The 19,003-nt window shown below is 32.9% G+C and overlaps 1 protein-coding gene across 1 annotated transcript; it reads left to right on the plus strand.

Annotated features, from left to right (window-relative positions):
• The first annotated feature begins 2,571 nt into the window (after positions 1–2,571).
• On the plus strand, positions 2,572–13,283 carry LOC132059277 (AT-hook motif nuclear-localized protein 14). The gene is given in 6 exon segments (XM_059451852.1): positions 2,572–2,873; positions 2,875–3,122; positions 4,971–5,023; positions 10,371–10,502; positions 12,023–12,175; positions 12,698–13,283. Coding segments are annotated over 6 exon segments (1,011 nt in total). The 5' UTR covers positions 2,572–2,715; the 3' UTR covers positions 12,965–13,283.
• The last annotated feature ends 5,720 nt before the right edge of the window (positions 13,284–19,003 follow it).

The raw sequence follows: 19,003 nt of genomic DNA on the forward strand, positions 1-19,003 counted from the left end.
CAGAGCATGACCCCGAAAAGTAATGCCTTCAAATAAGGAAAGAAGGTAAAAATTACTCTTAAAGTATTTGAAATGGAATAACTTTATCATTTGTTTTGTTATTGGCTCGTCGTTAGTCAAGGAGATAACAATGCAATCCTCACTAGAGACCATTTAAAAAGATTTTGGGAGTGAAGATTTATTTTAAATCTTTGTTTGATCATAAAATTTTGACAGAGTAATGTTACTCCAACTCTTAAAGACCATTTAAAAAGATAATCTTTTGCTGAGATGGAACTCCACCTAGGATAAAAATCCTCCCCCATTTTTAATTAAACCAATTTTTTTTTTTAAATAACACAACTGTAAAAAATTAAATTAAAAACTCAAATTTTGATTCCTACACAAAATATAATAACATTATCTCCACCCAATGCAAAACCCAAATCTTGATCGGAAAGAAAAAAAAATTACTCTAAAATAAGACTTGAGATAGTCTTTTTGTCAAGTAGATAACATTCACTAAATCCAACAAAAGACGTTTATTAAATCCACCAAAGAAAAGTTCATTAAATCCAACAAAAAGACAAGAATCCACTTTTTTAAACTTTTTTTAATAACAATTAAAAAGAAAGATTCCTACACAAACCAATAACATTATTCCACCCCAATGCAAAACCCAAATCTTGATCGAACCAAAACTCTAAAATAAGACTTGAGATAAGGATTCAGTAATCCAACAAAAAAGTTCATTAAATCCAACAAAGAGAAGTTCATTAAATCCAACAAAACCCAACAAAAAGACAAGTCCATTTTTCTGATAAAAAAACAATATTCCGATAACGAATTATACGCATAGTATGTACACAGATCTTACCCTACCTTGTGGAGGTAGAGAAACTATTTCCGATAACGAATTAGAAAAAATTTCGTAAACGAACCAATAACATCATTTCACTAGATTCAAAATCTAGCTCCTAATCGAACAGAGATTTGAAAAGATGAGAGTATTTTTTTTTTCTTTTTTTCTTTTTTCTTTTCTGCTGCTTCAATTCACTAAACCCATAAAAGAATTTCAAAAACTAGATTTTCAAGAAATTAAGCATCACATGCATCAATTAATATTTTTATTTAACAAAGGAGAAGACTGATATAAAAGATTAGTGAAGAAGGGTTTTTATCTTACACGAAGCTCAATTTCAGCAAAATATTATTTTCGTAAGACAGTATTTACGGAGTTACAATAATTATTAGTGAGAAGAGTATTCTTTAGCTCTTGAATAAAAAATGAAATGAAGATAAAAATAATTCTCATTTAGTTGTAGTTGTAGTCAATTATCCCGTAGTACCTTATTTTTTTTTATGTGTATTACTATTTGTTGCTACATTTATTTTGTGTCTTGCTATTTTTATGTCTCCTTTCTTATAATTTTGGTTCAATTCCTTTTCTTTTAAGTTGCGTCATTGAAATTATTCTCTACCTCCATAAAGATAAGGTCCACATAAATACTACCCTTTTCATACCCCACTTGTAGGATGACTCGGAGGAATTTAGTCCATAATTATGTATTGATATTGATACTGATAATAGATGCGTACATTCACATGACACATATCCGGATATGCACTATCTATATATTTCATTCAAAAAGTGAATCCAAATCCTACTAACTTCCAATCTAACGGCTGCAAATTACCCCATAAGCCCCACCACCTTAATCTCCACCGTCAAAACCAAATAAAAAATAAAAAAGAAAGCAGAAAAGATTTTAATTCTCAAAAAAAGAAAAAAAAATCTCAACTCTCAAATCCAAAAACCTCAATGGAGCCGAATGAAAGTAGTGTACTATGTAGTATATTTGATTTGGTTTGATTTTAATAATTAAAAAATTAATTAAATTGATTTAATTTTACTTTTCATCAAAAACCGACTCATAAAAGCCCCTACTTTTGAGCAATTAAATTTAAAAGAAGATAAAATTTTATCATTTGAATAATTCAGGGACGATATCGATCCTTTTCCTATTACTATAAAAGTAGTTGGAGGAATTTTGTCCATAATTAAGTACTACTCCCTTCGTCTCAAAATATTTATCGTCCTTACTAAAAATACATATCTCAAAATATTTATCATTTTATTTATCCAAAAAAAAAATTTGCAACTTTTTTCCATTTTATACTTTGTATTAATTACATCAATTGACTGATTTTGTGAGTTCACATCAACATTTAAGAGCTTTCTTCATTAATGAAATAAATATTGAGAGAAATAATGAAATATGTTAAAAGTGTAAAATAATCTCATTTAATTAGGCGCGTTTAAGAAAAAGGAAAATTTTGAAACTTATGGTTCAAAATAAGCCTTGAAAATTTGTATATTTCTTCTTAACTTAAATTTGTTTTAAATTAGGAAAAGATCATTTTGATCTGAGAAAAAGGAAATAAATTAAAACAGAGGTAGTATTTGCTTTCTTAACGGGACAAATATTTTGAGACGGAGGAAGTACTATTTGATATTGATATTGATATAGATATACGTATATTCACATGATATATATCCGGATATGCACTATCTATATATTTCAAAAAGTGAATCGATCTAACGGCTGCAAAACACATCATAACCCCACCACCTTAATCTCCACCGTCAAAACCAAATAAAAAATCAAAAAGAAAGCAGAAAACAATTTAATTCTACTGAAAAAAAGAAAGAAAAAAAAAATATCTGAATTCTCAATGGAGCCGAATGAAAGTAGTGGACTCAGTTCTTACTTCCACCACCACCACCACCACCAACAACAACCACCGCCACAAAACCCTAACCCTAACCCTAACACCGCCAATGTTTCCCCTTCTCCGACTAACGGAATTCTTCAAAACAACAACCCTAACGCCCGCCGCCGCCGTTTACACTGGTTCGTTGCCGTCAGCCGTGTCTCCGGCGGCGGCGATGGAGAGTGTGAAGAGAAAGAGAGGTAGACCGCGTAAGTACAGCACGCCGGAGCAAGCCGCGGCTGCTAAGCGGCTATCGTCGGCTTCGGCGCCGCCTAAAAAGAGAGATCATGGATTGAGTGGTGCTGTTGGAGTTGATGGCGGTGGTAGTGGTGGTAGTTCTTCGAAGAAATCTCAATTGGCTGCGTTAGGTCAGTCACGCGCCCACACGCGCCACTACTCTATAACTTTTTTGAACCTAGTTAGTGATTATAATGCATCTTTTATATACTATTCTATGTATGTAAAAGTATTTGTATTCGTATCTCTACCACGCGCGCGCACGCGCCACTGTGAGAACTTTGTTTTGTGGAACTAGGAATTTTGAAAATCTGTTCTTTGTGTGATTATATAGTACTTACTATACATTATATGTGAAAGGGAATATATGCACATGCTATGTATATAAAAAAGGAATTGCATGCGTATATCTGGTTCTTTTTTTTTTTTTTTTAATATATTAAAGTGTTAGTTTATTGGATAATTTATTCTTTGTGTTGGACCTCCTACTCTTCCACCTTTATTTTTAATTATTTAAACTAAATTTTTAAAAATGTGATCTCGCATGGTTTGAACTTTTGCTTGCATTATATTATTCCGGATCTGATAACATTCGAGATTTTGCAGGATTATACATAAAAGATCCTTTAAAAGATTTACTCAGTAAACAACGAGGCAATCTAAGAGAGATATGCATGACACCACAAATTGCCTTCTTACACCATTATTATGCTTTGCGTTTGATTTAGATGTCTAAGCATAAACAAGTTCGTTGTCTCTTGTTTTATCCTTGGCCTTGCTCGAAAGGCCTGAGTCGACTTGGTTCTTTCAAATTGTTTCTCATTATTGAGGAAAGGTAACAAAGATAAAAATACGAGCTTGTTTTATAGCAAGAGTAATTAATCGTTGTTGTTTCAAGGTCAATCTATTCACTTGTCTTGATAATATTTTCCGTTGTTCACTAATAAATCGACTAATTAAACTCATGTTTCTATAATTTGTTTGATGCCCCGATTGAATCAGGGGTGGACGCCTACGAAAAGATTGCTTGAATTTAAGAAAAGGTCGATTGTATTTGTCCATGGTTTGTTTGTTTAAATCCTTGAAATCCTATTTCTTAATTCTAATTCATTTTAAATCCACCAAAAATAGGATTTTTAGAAACAAGATTTTTTGATTTTCTATTTAAATATATGTTTTATATAATGTCATTTCCCCCTTCCTTGAAAGGGTAAGACACAAGTACTTGTTCGCTCTATTTCTTTATATCCCCATGAATCATATGTTTTTAACAATAGGGACCAAAGTTTCTCAATTATAATCGATTAGGCGTATTGTGCCGGTTCTTTTGAGTAATATATCTGGAAATACCTCTTTTTTTTTTTTTTTTTTTTTTGAGAAGGTAACATGTTGTATGTATTAAACACAAAGCAGTACATGGGTTGTACTGAAACCATATTTACAAGTGAGCAGAAGAGAGTAAAACCAGTCTACAGTTCTAACAGGAACCTAATGAGTCTAGGATATATCTGGAAATACCTCTTGATAGCTAATCAACACTGTTTCGGACACAACTAGTACATTCCAATTATTTTTCTTCATATATTTACATAGTGATTATGTTTAGACTTTGTGCTAGTTTATTCTGTTGCCAATGTTTAAAAGTCCTAGTTACTCCCTGCGTTTCATAATAAGTGGTTTGCTTATGCACACCCCTTAAGAAATTGCTCACTCCTATAAAATTAGGAGTGTTTTTACTAACTTACCCCTAATCAAATTTTATCTCTTTCCTAGAAAAGCTACTTAATGATTCTTGATTATTTAATAAGGTTAATTTTGGAAGAATAAGATGATTTTTTTCTTCTTGAAATCCTAAAGCACCACTTATTTTGAAACAAAATGAAAAGCCTAAAACACTATTTATTTAAAAACAGAGGGAGTACCATTTTTTAAAGCGTGGGTGCCAGCTTTACTCAATTTTATCCTATTGTTTTCTGCAGGTAATGCTGGTCAAGCTTTTCAACCTCATATCATCAATGTGTCTACTGGAGAGGTATGTTCAGAAATTTTTCTTCCAAATTCTCTAATAATTCCTCAAATTATGCAAAGTTCACCGTGCTTGAGTCGATGATGAATGATGCCTCCCATCTAATTTTTCTGTTTCTGATAGATAGTTTCACTTTAGGTATCTAGTTAATTCTCAAAAATGTGCTTGAAGGATGAGAACTTTTTCTTCTTTGAGCAAATAAAAATGGATCAAAGAAGTTGCAAATAGAAAGGACAGTTTTTGTTAAAAATAATTGTGTACGAAACTTATACTTGTGGAGTAAGGAAACTAGGATAGAAGATATGAATCAACTTATTGATTTCCTAGACATTATGAGATTAATGTTGAGTTTGTATCTATTGCTGCATTGGCAGTACCTCCTTGGTACTCGCCTTAATAAAATTACCCTATTTTAGAAAATAAAAAAATGTCGGGTGAAAAGTTCAGTAAGTCCATATATTGTACTGGGGGAAGTTAGAGGTGTTGCGACTTTTGGATTTCTGGAAGATTGCGGCTAGTATTCGAATGTCCAACTGATTATTATACTTCCATCACACTAACTCAAGCGCCTCCTGTTTGGTCTAGCTTGCTTATGCCAATTTTGTTATGTAACTTCTACTTAGCAACTTGTTGACATCATAGTTGATGTTTCTAGGCTACGTAAATCTGTTCTACTTGGGTCCATTTATTCAGTGAGGGGAAGAAATTTCTGCTGATAGGCTATCCTTTATGTTCAAACTTTCCCTCGTTTATTGGTGCGTGGAGCGTGTTACTCTTCTCATTTATGATTTTTGGATACCATGACTTTCTTGGCTAGTTACATCTTTTCCTCTTTTATTGTAGCAGGGACATTCTCTTTTATTTCCTTTCGCATTTAAGATCTCAACTACATGACTTGATTCACTAATTCATTTCATCTATACAGAGTTAGTTCTGGAATCTGGATTATTATCTCTACCTATTTATTATTTGATGGATATTCATATGTTAAATCTATTGCTTATATAATTATTGGTATGTCAAGAATGAAGGAAACTTTCCAAACTTCCTATAAGGTTAGAACTTATGTATACAAGCTACAAGGCAACAGGGTAAGTTAAATAGGTGACTCCAACATTATCTATGTGAGAAAGGATTATGTAAGTAAATGATACCATGTATAAGTGGCACATGCTCAAAACTGTACATAAGGGACAGCAGTTGTTGATTGCCTGCTAGAACATCATTCATTTAACAGTTCTTGTCCATTCCTGTGATTAAATTCCTTATTGGTATATCTTTATAATAATGGCAATAATATTGTTGTTGGTTTATTAGAAGTTCGGTTCTAGTTGATGTCACGCCCCAACGTGACGGCACCCGGACGCATGTAATAATCTCTAATTATGCACCTAAATCATGAATGTGGAAGTTCTTGAAAAATTCCAATCCTTAAGTACTGAAAACCATGCATGGATACAATCATTAAATCAACCACATTTTATTTCAAATGAAATACTTATAAAACTAATAAATTCTCATGCATGCATGCCATATGAATAATCATACTTACAACCCGATAGAACTACTGCCGTCTGTGAAGCCTCTATGATAAGGATTAATCTAGTCAACCGAGCCAGGCCCCGATGACCTAAGTTATTCGGACTCCCCAAAAATGTTGCCTCACCCGTGTCGGATCCTTAAAAAATGCACTACTTTTGGAGGATCTGACACGCATTCGTCAACATTTTTGAAGAGTCCGAGTAACTTTGCCGATGACTCAAAGAATATAACAATCTAAGCTCCACGAGAAGAAAGTGGAGTCTCACCAAAAGTATCCAAATGGAAGGGGTGGGGCTGTCCTAACCGCATGGCTTAGGATGGTCAACACATAATCCTGAAATCAAAAGTTGGATGGCCAAAAGGCCTGAGCTCCACATGCCTAGTATGTATCATACAACCGTTTCCCCAAGAAGTGAGACAAGATTTAAAGAAATCAAGTGATATGCATAGACATTGATATAAGATAGAAACATTTATATCATTCTCAATTTGGAAAGTGAAATACTTAATCAAAAAAAAAAAAAAATTTATATCATTCTCAATTTGGAAAGTGAAATGAATTATCAAAATAAAACACATTTCAAAATCCTCATTTTTAGCATTAAAGCTTAATTATAATCACGTGAGATTTTATCATTTACTGGGAGCACTATACCGACATGACGTAAGTAGAAAGAACATTATGTGATCAACTTAGTCACAAGTATTTGACCCTACTTGTCCCGACGGCTTCCCATAGTGCCGTACAAGTCGACTTAACCTTATTACATTAAGCAATAATCTTTTGCCCTCTCAATGGGGACTTCTTCCCACAAACCTTAGCATAGTCTTGGAATGTGTCCCTACACCAGCACATGTTGTTCCATGGTAACAAATATAATATTCGAACCAATCTCGGCAGTCTCCAATGGTAACCTCCAAAATATTTGACATTTCCAAAATAGAGTCATAGCCTAAAAGTCTCAAAGAAATATATTTTATTAAATCACGGTGTTCATATAATTTTAACAAAATCAGATAAAAATACTTTCTCAATTCATGTTAAAGCAATTAACAAGTGAGGGTCATTCTTTACTGACCAAGCGCTATTTCATTATGCAAAGGCTTCCAAAAACACACACTTCCCTTTTTTTTAAAAAAAATCGGTGCAACCCCAATCCGCTTGCCCTCACAAGCTAGGATTCACATTAAACCATTTTCAAAAAGCAATTCAACAATATGAATTTTGGGAAAAAGCTTCAAGAGGTAGTAAGTTTCAACATACCTTGAATCGCTTTCCAATTCTTGCCACCAAAAGATCCACGATGCCAACTGTTACCTTCTCAAGGAAAAAAAAAAAAGAGTCATGATGCCAACAATTCACAATCTACATATACGAGCTCACATAAATCATTAACGCGCCACAATAATACTAAGTGTCCAGCGCTTAAATCCAACTTCACTAGTGTATTGAAAATCCCTATTTTCCAATTCAAAAGGCAAATCCTTAAGTTTTAACACCAATTCCTCCATTACATGTGTTATGGAATCTAGTCACTCCACTAGAATCCCCAAACAAAATTGTTTAAACAAAACACATCACTATTCATCATCGCTACCAATAAACTTTCCAATTTCAAGACTAGCTTTCTAGGGTTTCATGAATCGTTGTTTAAATCTCTTTCTTCAAATATGTAGTCTATGAAACCCATGGATCATAAAGTATAAGATTGGAATGAAATTAGTACCTCTTTGTCAAACCCTAAAACTTTCAAGACTTGAGTTCTTGAGATATTCTTGAGATTTTTCTTCAAAAATGTAAAATTTTATGTTGTTGGAGATTTAGGAAATGTATATAATGAACCAAATTTACCAAGCAATGCTTTTCGTACTGACTTCAAAGTAGCATTTATGGAGTAGGAGCTTTCCCTTCTTTGTAACTGCCAAGAACTTGTTCCAACCAATGTTCTCCATCCTGAAATGCCTTTAAAAAGGCTGCTTCAGTTGGAATCCGCAAAGGAGGCGTTGCGCCACCACCGCGCACATCTTGTTTGTTCAGAAAATTTGGACACCTAGTTTGGCATTGGGCTGGCAGTTCACAGCCTTGCTGCATTTTGCAGCTTTCCCTTTTAGTCAACAAGTAGCTTAACTTTGCTTCTATGGTTAGAACCTTATTCCATTTATATCTCGTCTCTTGGTTCCCTATTTAGTCAACAAAATTCTTTGTTCCATTATTCATTTGTTTTGGTCAATTGTAGTCTGTAGCTTGTTTCATGATACTTAATTAGTTTGCTTCCTTTTCTTAAATCAACGAGATTCCTTGTTCCAATCCCTATTAAACCCAAGAAAATTGGTCCAAAGTTCACTTCATGTGATATAATATTTTCCTTGTGAGTTTGATAACTTATTGATTCCCATTAACCAAAAACTAATTCCAAGTTACCAATATTATAATTCATTCTCTTACAGTTACCAATTTTAAGAAAAAAATATTATAATTCATTCTCAAAAAAGGTACCAATATTATAATTAATTGATCCATAATTTAATTACACTTGTGTGGGCCCCATGTGGCTCGAAATCCTGTATATTGTACCATTAAGCTCAAATTTGGCCCGAATTAATTGTAGAAATTCACAGGGCTTTACAGTTGAAAAATTGAATTAGGTTTGTTTTCTCTAGGATTTTCTTCTTGTAGGATTACACTGGGTATGTTGTTGTTCTCTAGGAATTCTTTTGATTTGTACATTGATTTATTAAAAAAATTCTCTGATGTGTGCAAAAGCTTGAGCACTTTTAAAATTGCTCCCAGATATAACATTTTTATAGCAGTTAACTCAGATAAAATGACCTAGGGAAATTTAGCATTTCCTGTTAATTATGCCAGCATGCTTGAAACTTGGGCAACTGCTGGATTCTTGCGGCTACCAACTTAGATTTAGAAAATTCAGCTAGGCACATATCTATCTAAGTACTAGCTTCTCTCTGTTAGTTTTTAATTAAAGAAACTACTAGCTTTTTTTTAGGATTCATGGTGAAAATTGAACTTGAGCTCTGGTGCACAACTTCAGAAAGGAGAAAGGGTGAACTGATTCTTCTGCTTTTCTATTCTATTAGTAGTCTGTCAAAGTTGGAAACCCGCTGTCTTATTGTAATTATTCATAGCACAAAGGGAAGTAGGAAAACAGCTAGCTGTATAATCCTTTGTTCTTTTTGTTATTAAAGGGAATTTGTAGTTTGCTCTTTTTTTGGTTTGTGTTCCTTCTGACGTCAGTAACTAGTAGTGATAGTAAAGCTTTGCATACCATTTTTCTATCCAGGTTTACGAATTGATTGTAAGTCAAATTGCTGTTGGGCTACAGTGATGACAAATGATTTGGCATCTCATCTATCTATATAAAAGTACTGCATATTGTTAATTTCTTGTTGCACTGACTTAATGTGCCGTTAATATCTTCTTTTTCTGTTCCTAGCGCATTTAAGGCTGAGCATATCAAACTAATTTCTGTTGTTTTGTGATCAAACTCGTGATGCCGTTGATTTCTTGTCGCAAATGTATGATTCAGAGTTTTTAGTTGTTTACTCATTTGTTCATTGTTCATCAGAATTTGTAATATTAGTTTTTCCTTAACATGCATGGCAGCTTCAATGGTACTTAACAGTTCTTAAGTAATTGCACTGCATTGGAGAATTAATTTTTCTAGTTTTCTCAATATAAATTACTTGAATTACACCAACAAAAAACTTAATATATATTGCAATTGCCTTCTGATTATGCACTGTATTTATCTCTCATTTTATGCTTATGCAATTTTCGTAATTCACTTAACAGGATGTCGGTCAGAAAATCATGATGTTCATGCAACAAAGCAAACACGAACTATGCGTATTGACAGCATCTGGCTCAATCTCCAATGCCTCTTTGCGTCAACCAGCAACATCTGGAGGAAGTATTACATATGAGGTAGAAAATTTCTTACTGATGCTGTAAAATGGGAAGCGCTGATTCTACAGATAAACATAGGTCAAAAGCATAATAAAAAATGCAAGATTTAATTGTATAATGAAGGAATTATGGGTTGTTGTATGTCATTGTTGTTGATTGGATTGATCCAAAAATTTTACTCGTGTTAATTAGAATCAGGATGACTTGCAAAAACATACTGTTGATAGGACATCAAATCAATCTTGGAATTGTTAGATTACCCAGTATCGCCTCTGAAATTCGGTAAATTCCCATAGGGTCACTATGGATCTTTCCTTTAGGGTTTGTTTTCCAAGTTAGTCAAGATTTTTAGAGAATATTTTCCCTAAGTTCCTTAAAAATGAGGAAAATGACTTCCCTAATGGAATTAGGCAAAACAAGTTCTACAAGTGGTATTCCACACTAATTGTCTCCTCTCCACCCTACAACACACTTTACTCCCACCCCGCATAGCCCCCACCACCGCCCCACCTTACCCCCCATCTTTAGTGTTTGACTAGATTAGATTCAAATGCTTTTGAGACAACATTTTGAGTTTACGTGCCAAACATAAGAAAATAAGTAAGAAACCCACTTATTTTCCAGAAAAATATTTTCCAACAAAACATTTTGCGTCAATACCATACACCCTTAATGTTTTGGTTTGTGAATAAAATGAGAGAAGGGGAGGTTCTCCTAGAAGGGTAAAGTTATGAATGGTCAAACAATGCTATCACGCCTAATACAGCTAAGTAGTAGTACATCTATTATGCGTTTCTTTTTCTTTTGAGGTGAAACTAAGTGTAATATTTAATGAGTGCAACTTTATTACCATATAGCTCTTTGGCCTTAATTTTTTCAGTAATGTACAGCCTCTTTTGCCTTACTCTAACTCTTTGTTCCCTTTTTAATTGTTGAAGTAAGACTTTACTTCAATCCTTTGTTCCTATGTAGCCATATTTTCTATATAGTGGTTCAAGCACAATTATGTATTTTTACGGGACTGGTGATAACTTGACCAAATACTTACTAGTTAATACTTATATTGAGACGCGATACTGAAAAACATAGCAAGTATAGTAAATATTCCAATGAAGAACATAGAGCTAGCATTTTGTGGTCATTTTTCTGTTTTAGAGATAGTAGTGGTCTTATTTCTAGGACTATAATATCTTCATGATTCTCACCAGACAAATAAGAGGAAGAGGATTTAATATTTCATATTTTTAATGTAACTAAGACCATCCTAATTTTGTGTCTTAGTTTTAGCACGGAAACGACACATTTGAGATGCCTAAATAGCATCCTTGCTGTATTGCTAGGATTTAGGACAAGCTTATCAGGGTTTCCCTTTTTTCCTTTTTGGTGATAGTAAACTGTCACTAGCATCATTATTCTGAGGATCATCATCACTTCCAGCCTGTCTTTAGAGAAAAATATTCAAAGGTCTTTTATTGCATTTTTCCTGTCAATTGAGATATACAGCATAGTGATCATAACTTTGTGTTACTTCATGCCAGGGGCGATTTGACATTATCACTCTGTCTGGATCTTATGTACGCACTGAGACTGGAGGCAGAACGGGTGGGCTGAGTGTGTGTCTGGCAAGTACTGACGGCCAAATTATTGGAGGTGGAGTTGGTGGTCCCTTGATAGCTGGAGGCCCAATTCAGGTTTACTTTTTTCAAGAATATTTCAAGTGTTTAGTCTGATCTTAGCCATCAACAGAATTAATTAAGATATTGATCTTTAGATTAGCTTATTTGAGATTAGATTAAAAATATGTTAAGGGCACCAAGCAGCTGAACACTTGTCATGCCTTTTCATTGATAACTGGATACCTAACTTGAGACTTATTCTGTTTCTTCATTTTTTACATTTTTAAAATTTCCTTCTGCTTTGTCTACCAGTGAAGTGGTTGGTGAAGCATATTTCCAAGTTCCATGTATGAGGTTGAAGTTTTCTCGTGGTAATACAAATTACAACTAATATGTACAAGTCTAGATGATCGAAATATATCTTTGACTTTCTCACCATAAAGGAAAAAGACCCATTAAAAACAACTGGTGATACTTATCAGATAAGGACAAGAACGAGTGATCTATTTAATTTGCTTGTGGAGCATAGAATCTTTATTCTTTCTTTTGTCACTCTAGTTTCAACTTTCTGACAGCTTGTTATGACTATGTTGGTAGGTGATTGTTGGCTCATTTTCAGTTGACTCGAAAACTGGTGGAGTAAAGCATGATACCTCCCCGCAATTTGGTGGGTCACCAATATCGAGTGTAGGCTTTCGTTCGGTGGTTGATTCTTCTAATCAAAGTATGGGTGGAGGTCAGTTTATGATGCAATCTCGTGGTATGCAACCAACGCCATTACATTCAACTGATTGGAGGGTTGGCGCTGGTCAGGGCATGCACCAGTCTCCAGAAAATGGGGACTATGACCACCTTCAAGATTAGGCAAAATGTTTCGTATTAGGAGTAGTGTGATAAACTTTCCCAAGTTATAGGTTCTTTTTGGAAGAGAATATACAAACTCTTTTTACATTTGTACAGGTTAGAAACACTTCCCTGTAGTGTTCGTTTTTGCAGATGAAAACTGCTCCCAAATTCAGTGATGTGTGGACCTCAGAATTTCTGCTCTGGATTACCTTGCTGTCTTTGTGCTTTAGAGCTTGTTTATTTCTTTTTGTTGGTTTGGTATGTTTAGGATTCTTTATATTCCGACTTGTGTATATTGGTGAAATAAGAGGTTAATTAAGGTCTCTGTTTACCTAGTTTTAGAAATAATGGTGGTGTTTGGTCAATTTGTGTGCACCATGACTATTCAATATGCTACTGGCTACTTCTCACTAGCACAAGCACCAAATAACTCTGCTTACAATAAATTGCCTAACGTTTTTGTACCGGTTGGGGTGAACCTGTATCTAACTGTAAGGTTTTCACCCACTTCATCGAGCCGCTCCCTTGACTGCTGCATGACTTGCTTTTGTTGGGGCTTCAATAGTAATTGGGTTTTATGGAGCGTTTATTATTATTATTTGGACGATGGTAGTGTTTGGGACCATTCTGCGTGCGCCTGACTATCACAAGTACCTGTTACTTCTCACTAGCGCAGGCACCAACGGTTTTAGCCTGCAGACTTGGATTTTCCTTATAAACTCAACAAATAGCACATGATGCTTAGATTTCGGATGAGCTTTATTGTATGACAGTGGAAGCCGTTGACCATCATGTGGCAACTGGCAAGCAAAGTCATATTAAACGTGCTTATTTGCTAAAGTTTCAAATGTTATCTCAATTTGCCTTAGAATATTATACATATATTGTGCACCGTCCATGGTAAAAGTTCTTGGAAATTTCTCACTAGACCGTTGGGACGAGGACCACCAGTTTAGCCGTCTACTATGCCCCATATAGTTTATATTCTTGTGGCAACTCGTATGCCCCATATATTGCTTTGTATAAAGAGACTTTTTCTCTCTCTCCCCTTCATCTTCTCCAACAGAAAATGTCCATGATTTCTCCATTAATGGACCAAAAAAATCAATAGTCCTATAAACACACAAAAAAAACCCTTCATCCATTTACTTATTTTAGTCAATTTAGTTAGATTCGGCTAAGTCACAAATCTAAATTCCTTTTTTTCTAGTGTTCTTTTTCGAAGATACTTAGCTTTAGCATTTATTAACACCTCGTCATGGTAAAAGTCTAAATCAAATCCGTTGATTTTGGGGTTTGTTCTCATTTTATTTTTTTAGAAAATTTTGCGGTCGGGGTTTGAAGAAGAGGAGAGGGGTGGTGGGGTTTGAAGAAGGAGAGGGGTCGGTGGAGAAGATGACTATTTTTTTTTTTTTTTTTAAAGCTAAAATCCACGTTCACATTTTTGCGTGTGAATTACACGCCCATCTGTGTGTTGTTGCATATTTATTTTGTGTTTAAATGGCACATATTGTCTTGGAGGGTTTAGTATGAAAAATATGACATGATTTGAAGGTTGGCCTATTGCTTATTATAAAGAGACTCGATGTGTTTTTAGAAAGTGTATTATGTTTAAGTATTCTTACATTTCAATATTACCCTTATACTTTTGTCAATTAATACTAATGTGTAAAGGTCAAATTGTCCCTTTTATTGGAGAATATAAATTATTCATTAAAAAGTTCAATCTGGTAATATATTTAGGTTTGATTTAGTATGGAATTGGTAGTCCATTCTTTCTAAGTAAGAAAAGAATATGTAGGAAATATGAACAAGAGAAAGAAGGAATGGGGCCATAAAAGTTTTTGAGAAAAACGAGAAGATTAAATTCTAATGCGTTGACTATGTAATTTTTTTTTTATCAAGTTATATAAAATATTACAATAAGTAGCTGTTTACAAATTAAATAAGCTGACATGCTTCAATATATTTGTGGTCTTAACATTTTTGTGTCCAGGACTTTGATCTAGGGCTAAAATCGCGACACACGATGCGTGGATTAAACGGACTTTACATGTTCAAACCCGCCATAAACAAAAGTACAATATTTCTATCCATCGAGCTTCGAACGTTGCGACTAATCACGAAACATCCCTGGATTTCTGGATAATAGGTGTAGAAAAAGTGAAGTCCACCAAAATTGTTCACAAGGGGGGAGCAGGATTGTGTAAATTGTAATTAATAGGTGAGAGATATGGACCAAAAATTGACGTATGTAATGTTAGATCATAGATGGGTGTATGTCACTGTCGAAGCTTCTATTTTGGCTTCTTCTTCTGCCTCTTATAACTTCACGTGCTCCTTTTGATTTTGCATACTTAAAATATATAGAAAAACCTTTGAGAGATATTTTTAATTTGGAGAATATTGTTCAACAAGCGTGGAAACAGTATTTTCCCTAAGTTGGTATAATCATACTTCTCATCCATCTTGGTCTACAGTTACGACTTACGTGTTCACCAGGTATTTTGTATGTGAAATGGAACCATGTAGAAAAGTCGTTTTTCTTGTTTTTTAGTTATATTTTCAAAGTTTGGGAAGGACTGATTGAGGGAAAAAAAAAAGGATTGAAGAGAACCAAACTTTATACTTACGGATTAGTTTCATAGATGATGATTCAATTTTTATTTTATTGTGCTAAAGTCATTTGATTTTACATATGGGTAAAATTATTTGGGTCATGGATCTCTTTTTCTTTAAACTAACATATGGTTTTAAGTTGGCAGGATAATAGAAAAACTGATAATGTATGAAATAAAGAATGATTTTCTCGTTAGAAAACAGTAAATTTGATAAGTTTACGTTATTATATAACTAGTTGAGTGACTTCCTGTGACGTTTTCCTTATTCAAAGATAAATATAATTTTATTTTCAACTTTGTTAATTAAGAGAAAGGAAGAAGATCAATGTAATGAAGCATTCCATATGAAGTGAAATCAGTTTGCGGCAACATTTGATTTGTTGCTACTATTTGATGAGATGGAAGAGAAATAATTTTCATTGTGAATTCAGAATGGAGTTGAAACTAGGATGTGATTTGAAAATAATATTGGTAACTTGTTTGCAAAACCACATCTTTGGCCAAAAAATTCCATAATTTTGAATCACGTAGCACTAGTTGAAATGTTGAAGTAGTTGTTTCGTAGTTGTGAAACAACTTCTAACAAATTGATGTCTTTTAACTATTTTAAAGAAAACTTAATGAAGAAAATTCACATAAATTTTCTACCCGAAAAGAGACACTGATTGTTAATTGTAAAATTATAACTAACTGATATAAAATAGAAAAAATAAAAATAAAAAACAATGAAAGTCGAATTATTTACATCATTCTCTCACCTAACAAAGTGCACTAGACGATTAATTTGTAAACATTTGACTAAGGTGAACAGACGGTGAGCTTGTCTAAAATGATCAAATAAGCTAATTATGTCCTTTTTGACTTTGACTATGACCACCAATTCTGCTGTTCTACATTACTGTACTTTACTTTACTTTACTTTACTACTATATAGAAACATCAGTTTCTATATGGATCGTCGTCAGTGCTTTAAAAAAAAAAAAAGTGGGCTCCAATCTTCTTTAATAATAGAGAAGTTATAAAAAAAAAAAAAAAAAATTAAAGTAGGACCCAATTTTCTATAATAGTAGGAATTAAAAAAAAAAAAATTTAATGTGGGGCTCACTCTTCTATAATAATAGAGATTTTAAAAAAAATAAGGTGGGGTAGCGTGAAGAATTAATATTAAATTAAAGTAATAGAGAGATAATTAAAAGGAAAAAATAGGATATTAACTTTACTTTACTACCATATAGAAACATCGGTTTCTATATAGATAGTCGTCAGTCCTTTAAAAAAAAAAAAAAAGGTGGGCTCCAATCTTCTTTAATAATAGAAAAGTTATAAAAAAAAAAAAAAATTAAGGTGGGGCTCAATCTTCTATAATAGTAGTAATGAAAAAAAAAAAAAAATTTAAGGTGGGGCTCACTCTTCTATAATAATAGAGATTTAAAAAAAAAAATTAAGGTGGGGCCCGCGTGGAGAATTAGAAGACAATTGCAAAAAAAAAATTAAGGTGGGGTTCACGTGACGAAGTAAGAGATAATTGCAATAGAAAAAAATAGGATATTTAAATAATGATAATAAGTTCAGAAAATGGTAAAGGTACGCTTACAGAAAATGTAAAGAAGAGAAGTTCGGGAAAAAAGAAATAACGATTTAAATTGAACACAAAAACTGCTAAAGAAGTCATAAAACTAAAAGATTTAAGGGTATAAGTTTAGACACATATGTCTATACGATAATGAGGAATAACGTCGAAGACAAAATATAAAAATGTATAATAGTAAATTTTAAAAAAAAAAAAATAATAACGTGGGGCCCACTCTTCTGTAATAGTAGAAAATTTTTAAAAAAAAATTAAGTTGGGCCCACTTTTCTATAATAGTACAAATAAAAAAAATCAAATTTAAGGTGGGGCCCACTCTTCCATAATAGTAGAGATTAAAAAAAAATTAAGGTGGATCCACGTGAAGAATTAGGAGATAATTGCCAAAAAAATAAAAATAAAGGTGGGGTCCACGTAAAGAAGAAAAAAAAAATCAAAAGATTTAAAACTTATACCTTTGGATATAAGTTTAGACACATACGTCTCACACAAATAATGAGGAATAACCTCGAGAAGACGAAATATAAACGGTCAAGAAACGTATAAACATATTTTTTTAAAATGATGAAGTTGGTCTATATTTAAAAATTTAAGATCGACAACGATCTTGGAAATACGTAAAAGCGCTTTTCAGTGTTGTTAAGTAGAAAGAGATAATGGCATGAAACTCGGTAGGAGAAGGTGTATTTCAAATCTTTCAATTGGAGAACCAAACCAGGAAAGTCATATATGGGAGAAGCGGACTTAGTAAAATAATTTATTGATATTTTCAATTAATTGAATTATAATACTTTCTGTAATAAAAATTCCATAATTATATTACTAAAAGGTACTCTCTCTGTCCTAATTTTGTGACATAATTTGACTAGACACGAAGTTTAAAAAAAAAGGAAAGATCTTTGAAACTTGTGGTCTAAAACAAGTCATAGATATTTGTGTAAATTTAAATCATTTCATTTAAATCAAGTTAAATGATTTCTAAACATAAAAATATATCATTCTTCTTTAGACAGTATAAAAAAAATGTGGTGCTATTTTTTACCTCCAACTCATGCCAAAAAAAAAAAAAAATCATGAACCCCATATTAAAAAATTAAGCAATATCCATATAATTCTCAAAGTATCCTTCATTAAGTCAATAATGGTGAATTCATTCGGTTGGATTTCTATACCACGCGGCCGTATTTGCGGCATTTTTGAATATTTGTCAAAAAAATTGGCCCCTTTGTTGGTAGATCAAAGTATTCACTTTCTCTTATTGCGTTGTTTTTCTAACGGTTTTATTGGATATTCCATGTTTTATTTTTAGAAATTTATGGATAAAACAAAAATTGATGGAGGTGGTTTTGTTATCCACCTCCAACTTATGTAAAAAAAACAAAAAAAGGTGAGGATCCACATGTGTGTTGTAGGTCCTACCAAAACTTTCTCCACATTTTTTAGGCTCATTGTCACTTGTGCCCTTATTTTGTGTTATTGTTTAATTTTGTCCCTCAAAAAAAAAAAAAAAAAAATATATTTATATTTATATTTACATAATATCTCACAAGTTATGTTCCGCACCATTAAAAACTTATGGCCATTAGGCATAAAATTTAGGAAAAATAATAGCCTATGGGTATTTGGAAAAAATATTTACCTGAAATGACTCATAGTTTTAATATTACCCAAAATAACCCTTTTATACATTATTATACACTTTTATAAGATCGACACATTATTTACAGTAAGTGTATAATGTTGTATATCGTGTGTATGAACACTATTGTAAAAAAAAAATTGGCTATACAGATGTAAATTAAAAATATAACTACGTGGATATAATATTTGGATTGTATATTATTGAAA

This window comes from Lycium ferocissimum, chromosome 6, assembly GCF_029784015.1.
Source record: "Lycium ferocissimum isolate CSIRO_LF1 chromosome 6, AGI_CSIRO_Lferr_CH_V1, whole genome shotgun sequence".
Classification (NCBI taxonomy): Eukaryota; Viridiplantae; Streptophyta; class Magnoliopsida; order Solanales; family Solanaceae; genus Lycium; species Lycium ferocissimum.